Source organism: Canis lupus, chromosome 5, assembly GCF_011100685.1.
Source record: "Canis lupus familiaris isolate Mischka breed German Shepherd chromosome 5, alternate assembly UU_Cfam_GSD_1.0, whole genome shotgun sequence".
In the NCBI taxonomy this organism is placed as follows: Eukaryota; Metazoa; Chordata; class Mammalia; order Carnivora; family Canidae; genus Canis; species Canis lupus.
In genome coordinates, this window is record NC_049226.1 from 66,217,597 (window position 1) to 66,229,868 (window position 12,272).

Sequence of the window (12,272 nt, forward strand, 5' to 3'; positions counted from 1 at the left end):
GTGAGTTTTCCATGCGAGTCATGTTGGTTTTCATGATCTGTATTCTCTTGGAAGGAATTCCGAACATGGCTGAGGGAAGAATGGGGGCGGACACTGGAGGACATTTTCCATGAGCACATGCAGGAGCTCATCCTGATGAAGTTTATCTACACGAGTCAGTATGAGTAAGTGCAGTCTGCCCTGTGAGTACTGTGAGCACAGTCTCTCTGGGTACTGTCAGCCCAGTGCTCTTTCATGGTTACTGAGTTCCCCCTTTATGGATACTGTGAGCACAGTCTTGCTCTCTCTGGGTACTGTGAACACAGTGTCCAACCACCCTGCCCTACCTCCATGTCTGTTTGCTATCTGATTTATCATCATCTACTAACAGTGTGCTCTAACAAGCCTGGCCTGTGTGCCAGAGCCTCCCCACGTCTACTGGGGGAGGCCTCTGCCCTTAGTTGCTCTCCCTACCTCAGCCTCTGCCCCTGTCCCCATGACGCATTTAAATGGCCCCTTGTGCAGTGAATATCCTCTTTGCAGTTTTGGGGATTCCTATGCTAGGGTGATGGAGTGGGAGTAGTATCCCCTTCCCCTCTGTAGAGAGCTCTACCCCCGCAGTTCCCTTGTGCTGGTGGAGCGAACATGAGCTCTTAAGCCCTGTCAGAATTAGGAGGTGTGAAATGTGCCCTGCGTGTGTTTTGAGGGGAGTGATTGTGGCTCAGGAATGTAGGGTGTCCCTGCTCCCCACTGGCCTAGAGGAACCTAAGCCTGGCTATACTAGGCCTTCCTGCCCGCCAAGCTGCTCTCATGCCCCCTGTTCCCCCCACAGCAACTGCCTGACCTACCGCCGCATCTACCTCCCACCCAGCCACCCGGATGACCTCATCAGACCCGGCCTTTTCAAAGGCACCTATGGCAGCCACGGCCTAGAGATTGTTATGCTCAGCTTCCATGGAAAGTGTGCCAGGGGCACGAAGATCACGGTGAGTCTGGGTGCGGCCTTGGTGGGCTCACCTCTGTGAACTCCATCTTATTAGCCTTGTGGTAGCAGGACTTGGGCTACACTCTGGCTCCTCAGAGTGGGCTCTGGACCTGTAGCACCCCTGCACTGGGGAGTTCGTTGGGACTGCAGAGTGTTGGGCCCTACAGATCCACTGAACCAGGCTTTGCTTTTTACAAGACCTCCAAGGGATTTGCAGCATTTCCAAGGTGGCTTTACCACATGGTTCTCAGTCCTGGCCACACACCGAATCCCTGGGGATGTTGAGGAGACCCTGATGCTGGGCCCTACAGATTCTGATTCGGAGGGGGCGGCGAGTGCGGGCTGGGTATGTGGCTTCATGAGCTTCCCTGGGGACTGTAAGGTGTGGCCACATTGGAGATGTCCTGCATTATTACACAGGCTCCCATCTTGGCCTCCGCAGCTCACAAACAGTGGGAGGGTTGTTGAGCTGAATGGGGGTCTTGAACAAATGGGCACCATCCACACCGTGCTCACCCATCCTACACGTAGTTGGGGTGCATTTCTCACAGGTGCACTATAGTCTCCTGGGGAGCAGTGCCTCTCCTTTGTTCTCAGGGAGCTTTGCTCTTAGACCTTGATGGGCCAGGGTCCCTGTGCCCTGGGAAGCCTCCTGGTGAGCAGAGCCCAGTACTGGGGCCCCTGGTGGGACTGAGGCCTGGAGCATTTCCTAGGTTCGGGCTCAGGTGTGTGTGTGTTCCAAACAGATCTGGGCTGCCGCCTGACCCTGGAAGGGTCTGTGCCTTTCCCTTACCCTCAGTCTTCTAGAATGGGGAGGTTTTTATATCTGGAGTTTTTTTTTTTTTTTTTTAAGATTTTATTTATTTATTCATGAGAGACACACAAAGACAGAGAGAGGGGCAGGCTCCATGCAAGGAGCCCGACACGGGACTCGATCCCAGGTCTCTAGGATCAGGCCTCGGGCTGAAGACGGCGCTAAACCACTGAGCCACCCGGGCTGCCCTATATCTGGAGTTCTTGAGTGCCCATGAGCCACTGTGCCAGGTGCTTGTGTCCTTCTCGAGTTCGCTCACAAGATCTTAGCCCCTGTTTTCACAGATTCCTTCACAGATGAGGGTGCCTGCTGTAGGCACTTACTTTTAAGGGCTTCTAAAATAGTCTTACTTCAGAGGGGTTGCTGCTAAGTCAGTAGGATTGCTGGAGTGAGCTGATTTGTCCAGAAGTGTGATCTAGGCTGGAAACTGCGCACAATGTGTCTCTGCTGGTCCCTGAGCCCTGCTGACAGCCACACGCTCGCTCCTCAGGGGGACCCCAACATCCCTGCTGGGCAGCAGACAGTGGAGATCGACCTCATGCACCGTATTCAGCTGCCTGATGTGGAGAGCCTCCGCAACTTCAATGAGCTCTCGCGCATCGTCCTGGAGGTTCGGGAGCAGGTCCGTCAGGAGCAGCAGCAGCAGGAGAATGGGCCCGAGGACGGTGAGGGCCGAGGCCAGCAGAGTCCCCGAGAGCCCCAGCGGGGCCCTGCCCAGCCCAGCGCAGAGCTGCCTGCCGAGAAGGGCGGGGAGTCTCGGGATGGAGAGGCCGAGGCTGCAGCTCCACCTGCACCTGAGCAGCCCGCCCAGTCAGGGCAGGGGCAGCCGTTCGTGTTGCCTGTGGGCGTGAGCTCGAGGAACGAGGACTATCCCCGCACCTGCAGGATGTGGTAAGAATGCCAGGGCAGGCGTGACAGGCTTTCCGGGGAGTCCTGCCTTACCACCTGGCACAGAGATGGGCAATGGGGGCCAGGCTCAGTGCTGGCCAGTGTGGGGGCTCCCTGCACTCAGGTGGGGAGACCCTGACAATTCTGGTGGAGTCCCAGCTTGGCCCCCAATGAACAGTGCCCTTCTCTGGGCTGCACAGCCACAACTCAGACTTGGGAGGCTCCCAACCTCTCACCCCCGGTGAGCCTCGAGGGGGCCTTATTAAACCTCCAGGCATGAGGCTTCCTTCCCAGTGCCTTCTGTGGCCTCGTTAGGTGAAAGGGAGACAGGTGAGTCTGCAGGTGGCATTGAAAACAGCTGGGGAGAAGACGTCTCTCCTGTACCTGTCCCCCAGAAGCCGGCTTGAGTTTACCTGGATGTCCTTGTAGTTACCTGCTGAGCAGGTCTGAGCACACTCCAGTATCAGCCCCTCTTTCCTCCTGTGGTTTCTCTCCTGGCTCAGAAAGCCTGCTTTTCACTTGACTTCTATTCTTATGGTTTTGTCTTGAGCCACTGCCCACAGCCACTCAGGCCCTTCCTGCCCCAGCTCTCTTCTCTGTACTTCAGGCCTTCTTAGGTGTAGATGAGCCAAAATCAATAAAACTACAGATTCAGGTCCTCCATCACACTGGCCACAGTTCAGGTGTCAGCAGCCACACATGTATTGGACAGTGCAGGTGTCGAACGTTCCATCATTGCAGAAAGCTCTGCTTAGTTGTCCTAGGGGATGTCTCGAGGGGATGACCTGTCCATTTCTTGGCATCTCAGCTGCCTGGCCTCCATGTTCATCCAGTTACATGTAAAGACCTGTTTGCTTGACTTCCAGGCTGACTGCTGTCTCCTGCCGGCGGTGCTCTAATCAGTGCATCATGTTAGAATAAGTGTGGGCAGAGTGCTGAGCACCCCAAGTGAGGATTTAGGTATCTTTGTGGGCTTGGCGGGTTAATTGGTTCTGAGCACACAGTGTCAATTGGTGGGGTGGTGCCCCCCACACCAGTAGGCAGTTCTCCATAATACCAACTTGGTGTTGGGCCACTTGACTCTCTCCTGACTCTGTCCCCCAGAGACGCTATCAGACCCGGAAGACTGCCCCTGCCCCTTCAGACACCAATCCCACCTGTGCTTCTGACCAACCAGCTATGGGTCGGGGGGGGGGGGGGTGGTTCCTGTGATCCCCTCCCCAGGTTTGATTGAGGTGCTGGGGTGGCTCATTGAACTCAGGGAAGTGAGAAAGGATATAGGTGGACAGCCAGATGAAGAAATGTGTAGGGTCCCGAGCCCAGTAGCTCCCACCCCCGTGGAACTGGGGTGTAGGTTTCCCCACTTTGGAGCTCCCTGAACCCCATACTTTGGGATGTTGTGGAACTTCCTCACATAGGCACGGTGGATCATTAGCTCCGTTTCCAGCCCCTCTCCTGTCTGGAGAATGGCGGGGCTGCTGAAGATTCTAAGCTTCTATTCCTGGCTGGTCACCAGAAGGGAGGGTGTCACCTCCTAGTGGGTTTTACAAGGGTTTCAGGAGCTCTGTGCCAGGTACCAGGACAGAGATCAGTGCGTGTACTCTTCTGTTATCTTACATTGGGGAAAAATCTATTTCCGTTTTCTTCATGTTACACAATTACCACAAAAGTGGCTGAATTCAGTTTTTCCTGGAGGAGACCTACAAGTGGTGTTCCAGTGTAATTTCAACTGTTGCAAACTTTTTAGTGGTCATAAAAGAAAGGACTCTGCTGTCCTTAGGAAACTTAACAGTTCACAGTGTCTCGAGGCCGGTCGAGAGCCCAGTGGGCTCACCTAGGGGGTGTTCTCAGGCCAGCCCCGCCCCACATAGGTGTCCATGAACTGGGAGGGACATGCTGTGGTCCCTTCCCTGTTTGGTTTGTGTGTCTGCGAGGGCTTGCCACAGCGTGCATGCAGGATATGGCCCCCTGGAATACTAAGCTCAGTGGATATCACTTTGCCTCCCTGTAGGCTCTGGTGCTTTTTCCACCTGAGAATACCTGCAAACCAGGTGCCCTCATGGACAGGCCTGCTCTGCTCTCCTACCCAGGAGAGCCTCGGCATGGTGGCTGAAGGTTGGGGGTCCTGGCTGCCTCTGTGCACTGGGAGATCAAGCCAGCCCCCAGCTCCTTGTTATCTGGAGGAGTGCCAATTTCTTGGCAAGAAACATGTAAATGCATCTCTGTCTCACTTTGTTCTTGAAATTTGAAACTTGGCCTTAATGATTTGAAATTTCTGCTTTTGGAGTTCACGATAGTTGCATGCCAGTAAGTCTTCATTGATTGTTTGAGGCATTCACATGCTGACATAAGTATCCTGAGAGCTTTACAAAGGTGTATTTTGGGACAGTTACGCAGTGATGCTACCGGAGACCCTCTTCCTTTAGCTGGGTGAGCTGGTGGAGAGCAGTGGGCAGCAAGGGGAGCCTGACTGGGGGCCTGCGGTGTGGGAGTGCTGCAGGGGCTGGGTGGGGCCCTCCCTGCTCCTTCCAGGCTCTTCTCACTTTCCTCCCCTGTGCTGTCCCTCTTGTTTCTGTGCAGTTTTTATGGCACAGGCCTCATTGCTGGCCATGGCTTCACCAGCCCTGAGCGCACACCTGGGGTCTTCATCTTGTTCGACGAGGACCGCTTCGGGTTCATCTGGTTGGAGCTGAAATCCTTCAGCCTGTACAGCAGGGTGCAGGCCACCTTCCAGAACGCAGAGGCGCCATCCCCACAGGCCTTCGAGGAGATGCTCAAGAACATCCAGTCCCTGACTTCCTGACGGGCCAGTGCCCTGTAGGGTGGCTCCCAGGGCCCTGGACCCTGCTCCTGCGAAAGGAAGCAGCATGCACTTTGGAGATTTGGCCTTCTGACCAGAATACCGACCTTGTAAGAGTCTTGGCCTAGCCACCCCAAGATTCTTGTATAGAGTGTACATTTGCCCCGGTCCTCGTCAGGAGCTCATAGGAAGGCTGACTGAGCATGTCTTATAAAAAAAGAAAAAAGAAAAAAGAAAAAGAAAAAGAAAAGAAAAGAAGGAAGAAAGAAGCTGAAAGGACTGATGGAGAGGGCTGACTACAGTCTTGTGAACAACTCGAGTGGAGAAATGGGGTGTCCCCTTGGCCTGTAGGCAGTTTTCATGGGACAGGCTGAGTGACCCTCTGGGCTACTAGGGGGGATTGATTGTGCGTGAGCTTTGCCAGCTCCCTTGCAGGAGGCGAGTGAAAGCGGCTGCAGGCTGGCAAGGGGCTGGGGCAGTGAGTGCTCAGAGGGAGTCCTGGGGGGTCGGGATGCTGGGCCAGGACCCTGGACTGAATTCTTGTTTCTCTACTAACCTGCTTGGATTTTGGACAAAAGTATTTCACCTCTGCCATGTTTGTGCATCGGTGTGGTGGGGTCAGTGATGCAGGCCAGTAGGGAGTGGCACAGTGGGCCTCTGAACAGCTTAGGGGCCCTGGCCTCTCTCTAGCTTTAGAGTTAAGACCCTCGCTGCAGCCAGTTCCAGACAGGGCATCTGTTTGCACACCCCTACCCACCTCCTGCACACGCTCTGGTGTTGGAACCCTGAGCTGAGCCACTTGTCCCAGAACCTGCCCCAGGATTTGGCAGGGCTACATCCCAAACAGTCCTATATTGCCCATTTGTACACAGGTGCTGTTTTTGCAAGTGTCAAAGCAGCAGAGTGGTTGCACAGATGACTTTGGAGCCCCTTTGTGGGTAATAGGGCAGCTTTCTAGAAAAGTCACCCCTTATGTATGGAATGCACTTTGGAGACCAGGGCCTCTTGGGAGCCTCTGGGGTGGAAACCCTGAGCATGGATGCTTCTGCTGGTGGTGTGCCTGTGTCCCATTGACACCTGCATTTGGGGACCCTCCGTAAGGTCTCTGCTGAGAACAGAGCCCGAAATGCACATAGACACCCAAGAATTAGTTGCAGCTCTGTCTCCAGCCTGCAGAGAGCTGTCACCATGTTCGCCTTCTATGAGTTGTGGCTTCACTTGGGAGGCATGCAGATTTTGTCTCCCTCTGTGTGGCTTGCTCTTGTTGGGTGAACTGTGCTGAGCCCTCATGCGGGGGGGGGGGGGGGGGGGAGGAGGTAAGGGACCCCAGGGAAGGGGGCAGCTTTGTGGTGCCTTCATGTAGAGACCAACATGAGATGTCCCATGAAACGTGTTTTCCTGATGAATTTCTCCCTGACTGGCCTTTTTAAAAAAAATAATAAAAAAATCCCTATTGCTCTAGCTTCAGTACCTTTGGCAACTTTGAACTTCCTTTGCTTCCTAGAATTGTAGGATTGATAAGCTCTGCGGCATGGTCCCTAAAAGGCAGACCTTCTAGGAGGTTCTTTCCGGACTCCGACTCGGGAAGGAGGCAAGCCAAGAAGGCAGGGTCCCCTCTGGCTGGCTGTCGGCACCACAGCTCAGCTCACCTCCCACATCTTTCTAGCAGGACCTGAGGTGCGGTCACAGTTTTTGTGTCTTCCGCGTGTCTTCTGTGGGACTGAGCTTTCAAGTGCTGTCACCCCCACCCCTTTGTGGCTGTTGCTGTTTGACCTGTGCCAGGTGTGGCTGCTCCTGCATGGGGTAGCCACGGCCATGAAGCCTCAGGGAGAACAGAATGAAGGGAGAACAGAATGAAGGCCAGCAATGTGACGGCTGCCGTGCTTCATGTTTCGCCCAAGCCTGAGGCTCGCTCTTAAGGCTACTCGGCCCGAGGCCTCCCCTTGTCTGTGACACCCATTGACACTCATTGAAGATGAGCCTTTTCATCAGAAAGGGGCCCCATGGTTTCCACTGTTGGCTGCATTCACATTGGTCTCTGTCTTAGGCCAGGCCCCAGGGACCTTTGGGGCCGAACAGCTGGTTGTGGCCTGGGTGATGCCAGGTAGGGCCTGCAGTGGTGGAGGGTGAGGGCTTGTCACCTGCACAGCTGGTCATTCAGAGTACGTGTTGTGTCCCACTTGGTGTATTTGTGGCCAGTTCTGGTTTCCAGTTTGGTAGGTGAGTGGGTAGCTATGTAAACTAGCCCCAGCGGGCATGCCTTAGGGGAGAGTGGGCAACCGGCTTCTGGGAGCCACTTCTGGCTGGTGAGCATTCAGAACGGCTCCCGTTGTGGTTGGAAGCTTGAAGACAGCTGGGATTTGATAAAGCAGGTCCCCACAAGGAACCAGAATGACCTGATTTAGGGACTGTCTGTGCTTGTGCTTGATTCCAGGAAGGGGTTACCGGACCCTGGGTCAGTCTGGACATCTTCCCCTGGTTGGCACCACCTCATTTGCCACTGTGCTGCTGTGAGGTTGGATAAGTCTGTTGTGTGAGTGGCAGGAGCCTCAGGTGTGTCTCTGCGTACCTGGGCATGTGCTGTTCTGCTACTTGAGGGGGAATGATGTGATTGGAGATTTCAAATGTGAGTCATTGGAGTCTTCTCTATTGGGGCTGAATGTTCACTGCATGAGGCTGATGTAAATGACTTTTTTTTTTTTTTTTTTTTTTTTGGGCTATCTGGTTATGTTGGCCTAACCACCTCAGACTTGCAGTGGTCTGCTGTTGGGTGGGAGCAGGTTTGGAGGCCTCATGGTGGTGGGAGTTCCAGAATCCTTCCTCCCATGTTCCAGACTGGGCCTCCCTTCCCAGCATCACCCCTTGGTCCTGCCATCTGGACTGTGGCTGATGCTGAGGGCTGCAGCTTCCACCCCTCCATCCCCTCCTCCCCCAACACAAGCAGCTTAGGCTGGATGCCTGTACCCTGGCATTCCTCTTGGCCAGGGCAGAAGGTAGGAGAGCTCCCACAGTGGGCTTACTTGAGGAGGAGGCCAGGCCTCTGTTCCTATGTCTTGGAGAACAGGCTGTGAGCTGGAGTTGGCACATCTGACATTCTCTTTTCCTGAGAACCTGGGGTTTACTGCTGTGGCCTGGTCGGGCAAGGCCCTCCCGTCAGCCAGGCGATCATCTGTGCTCCAGCAGCGGCAGTGGTCATTGTGGGTTGCCTATGTGTTCTCTCATTGCTGCAGTGCGGTCACTGTAGTGCTCCTGAGTGGTGACAGAGGGGAACCTGTTTAGTCCCTTTACTTGGTGAACTCGGTCACGGGAATCTTGGAATTTCTGACTCCTGCCCACAGTGTCTGTGTGTTGAAGATGAACCTCCATACAGACTTGGTGCTTTGAGGAAGCTGCCCTGTTCCATCAGAAGCCCTCATTCTGTCTTCTGTCCTCGTGCTCTAACTTTTAAGAACCTTTATGGGAGTGTTCTCATATAGCCCTCCCCTGGCTTGAGGCTCGTGCACCCTAGTCCTTGGCCAATCCCAGAGGTAACCTAGGCCGATCTCCCTGTTCTTACTTTTAGGAGGTCTGGAATATAATCTGGCTGTACATTCTCAGAGGTGTTGAGAGAGTAGAAATAAGCCATGATACCATCAGTTTGCCTGAAGCTGTGAATGGGAACAAGACAGTGCCAAATTACTGAGTGTTCCATGTCATGGTGTGGTGGCCTGTAGGCCAGCCTTCAGGAGGTGTTGGTGGCCAGCAGTGACCCTGAGACATGGAGGACGTCCAGTCTTCTGGGCCCTTTGTGTGCTCACAGGGAGACCCGCCAAAACACATGAAGGGGTCAGAACCTTTGCTTTTTCAGCCTAATTTTACTTTTGGTTGCTATTTGAGATCATGTAGCCTACTTGGAGAAGAAACGAGTTTATGCTGCTTGATCTTGAGATCCCACGCCCTGACAGGTGAGGTGGGGGGAGTTGCTGTTCCTCTCCGGCGTCTGCTCTGGTGCAAGGTGGGCTGGAGCAGGGATGATGCACCCCTGGCAGGGCCAGGAGCTGAGGAAGTGGCTGCTGTGAGCCTGTGCCCAGTGTTGTCACCCAGATGGGACCACTGTGTGGGGCTGTTTCTCCATAAATCAGTTTTTGAAACCTTGTTGTGTTCTTTGTAATTGTTTTTTTGGGGACATGATCCAGATGGAGGCCAGAGCCGTGAGCTACAGGAGGTGGGGGGTGAGGTCTGAAGGAGGGTCTGGATCCTGGGAGGGTGCCCCCCCCCCCCCCCCCGGGAGCCTCTCACACCTGGACTTGACAAAAGTGTTTATTTACTCAGGTGTAGAATGAAGCGGTAAGTGCTCCCTTGGAACCCAGGCAGTGGTAGGTCCCTGGACTCCTCCCTCTGACCTTGGCTTGATATGTGTCCCCATCACTGATGTGGTGGCCCTGAGGAAGTGGGGGCCCCAGTAGAATTTTCTCAGGCTAAATTCAAGGGGTGTTTTTCTGAGAACAAGATAAGAAGGATAGATGAGGACAGGGGCTGTGTTCTTTGGTGGGCACACAACTGAGATTTTTTTTTTCTGGTTTTTTGTTTGTAAAGGTAATGTTCTTGTAAAGACATGTGAGAATTTAATACAGGAAGTAAAGGTACCTCATGTTCCCGTTCACAGACAAAAGAATTCCCCTCCTCTGTCTGGGTGGTGGCTTAGCCCCGCTACCCCCCTTGGAGAAAGGCTGCCTGGTCCTTCCCCCATGGGAAGCTGTGCTGGCAGGGCCCTGGCCAAGCACCCTGTGCCCCCTTCATCTCCCTGGGCCCCCGCATGGCGCTTTCTGTAGCCTGGGCTCTGGTGAGAATTTAGGGTTGCTGCATGCACATATGACCCCGGCTAGCATCATGTGAAAATCCAGGAGTGCTGGAAGGCTGCCTTCCCAGCACCTGGTTTTTGGAAACATGGCTGCAGGAGATAGTTGCTCTGCTCATGAAGGTGGCATCTGCGGTCTCTTCCCTCACCCACTGGTCCTTATGTAGATGCCCAGTCCTGGGATGAACAGGTGCTTCTCAGGGGGAGTAAAACCAGGGAAGGAGGGAGCCCTAGAGGTAGGCCTGAGAAGTGACCCAGCATTCCCTCCTAGATGGTCCTGCTCTCCTGCTGTGGGCACACGCCTGCGACCCAGGCCCAGCCATAGACCCAGGATCCTTACCAGGACCAGCCCCCCTGCTGGCTCAGCACCTCATGACCCCTAGGGCTGTTCCATACCCTGGCTGCTTGTTTGGCGCACTCTCTACTGGGCACTGAGTTTCTGTGTTTGGGGCTATGGGATTCTGTGCTGGGGCCATCCCATGCTGTAAGGCACTGAGCATCATTCTTGGTCTCCCTTATCATGGCAACCCAAAATATCTGTGGACGTGGCCAGTCTTCTGGGCCCTTTCTGTGCTCACAGGGAGACCCACCAAAACATATGAAGGAATCAGAACCTTTGCTTTTTCAGCCTAGTTTTACTTTCGGTTGCTATTTGAGATCACACAGCCTACTTGGAGAAGAAACACATTTATGCTGCTTGATCTTGAAATCCCACGCCCTGATAGCTGACAGGTGAGGTGGGGGGTAGTTGCTGTCCCTCTCGGATATCTGCTTTGGTGCAGGGTGGGCTGGTCACCTTGTGGAGAAACACTGGGTTAGTGCCTGCACCCCCATGCCCCAAACGTGGTGCCACATGTCATAGACACAACAGTGAACAAGCAGCAGTTTCAGCCCTGCACAGGTCATAGCATGAAATGTCCCCAAAATGAGCTTAGTAGCCTCCTTTGGACACTTAGGGGCACCATATTAGGGTATGATCTATATCCAGTGCAGTGGGGGGCCAAGGCTATCATGGAAGTGGGCGCACTTGGACCTGTGGTGCCTGGTCCAGCATCTGCAGGGCCAGGTGGTAGGTGAGGGGCTGTGTCCTTACCTGTCTCCCTCAACCCAGGAGGGACATCACTCCTGGAATCTCAGCAGGGGCCCAGGAGCTGGGTCTCTGTGGTGCTCTAGAGTTTTGGCTCCTCCCAGTACTGGGACTGCCTGCCTTCCCTGGCACACTTGCCCTGGTGCCTAGTAGGTAGGAGGAGGTGACGGCCATTGTGTTAGCACTAGTGCTGCGTGCCCCTTGGACCAAGGGGATGGCTCCTTGTTGGCTGGCTGGGTGTGAAGCTCAGCATCGCCAGGGAGCTTAGAGAGAGGGAGATGCCTGCCTGGCCCTGGGATGCTGAGCCATAGCCACTGGGTAGAGGGTTTGAGCATTTGTGGCTTCCAAAACCCCCCAGGGTTCTGATGCTGCAACATGGCAGCCCTTCTGTGGCTGTCCTCCATGCTGCATAACAAGCATCTCCTTTGCCAGCATCTTTTGGGAGGAAGATGCAGAGGAACATGGTTTTAAACAAACAGCTGTCCCTTGCTCTTTAGTGTGTCTTCAGTGTGTATCCATAGAGCTGTGAAGAAGCACCACAGTCAGGATATAGAGTGTTCCATCCATCTTCATAGCCAGCACCCTACCCTGCAGCCCCTGGTCTGCCTCCATCCCTATAGCTTTGCCTTTCTTAGAATGTCAGATTTCCAGCCTTCACTATTCTCTCCCTCCAAGAAGCCTTTCTAGACTTCTTTTTCCCCTAATATTCCCCATGACATTTTAATACCACAGATAGACTGTATGCATTTGTGTGGGTCTGTGTGTGTGTGCACGTGTGTGCTTTTATCTACACAGGCATAGATGACACAGTGTCCTGTGGGCAGAGGGAGGCCTAGGGCTCTAGCTCAGCGCCCCCATGAGTCCTTCTGCCATGCTGAGAAG

The 12,272-nt window shown here is 54.2% G+C and overlaps 1 protein-coding gene across 2 annotated transcripts in view; it reads left to right on the forward strand.

Moving 5' to 3' along the window:
- The window catches only part of FBXO31 (F-box protein 31), a 44,573-nt gene extending 34,973 nt beyond the window's left edge, over nucleotides 1-9,600 (forward strand). For both annotated transcript variants that reach the window (XM_038538098.1, XM_038538099.1), the window contains 4 exons: nucleotides 55-164; nucleotides 812-965; nucleotides 2,269-2,669; nucleotides 5,247-9,600. In XM_038538098.1, the coding sequence (XP_038394026.1) occupies nucleotides 55-164; nucleotides 812-965; nucleotides 2,269-2,669; nucleotides 5,247-5,469 (888 nt within the window). In that variant the 3' untranslated portion in view covers nucleotides 5,470-9,600. The remainder of the gene's footprint in view (nucleotides 1-54; nucleotides 165-811; nucleotides 966-2,268; nucleotides 2,670-5,246) is intronic.
- Nucleotides 9,601-12,272: the final 2,672 nt, after the last annotated feature.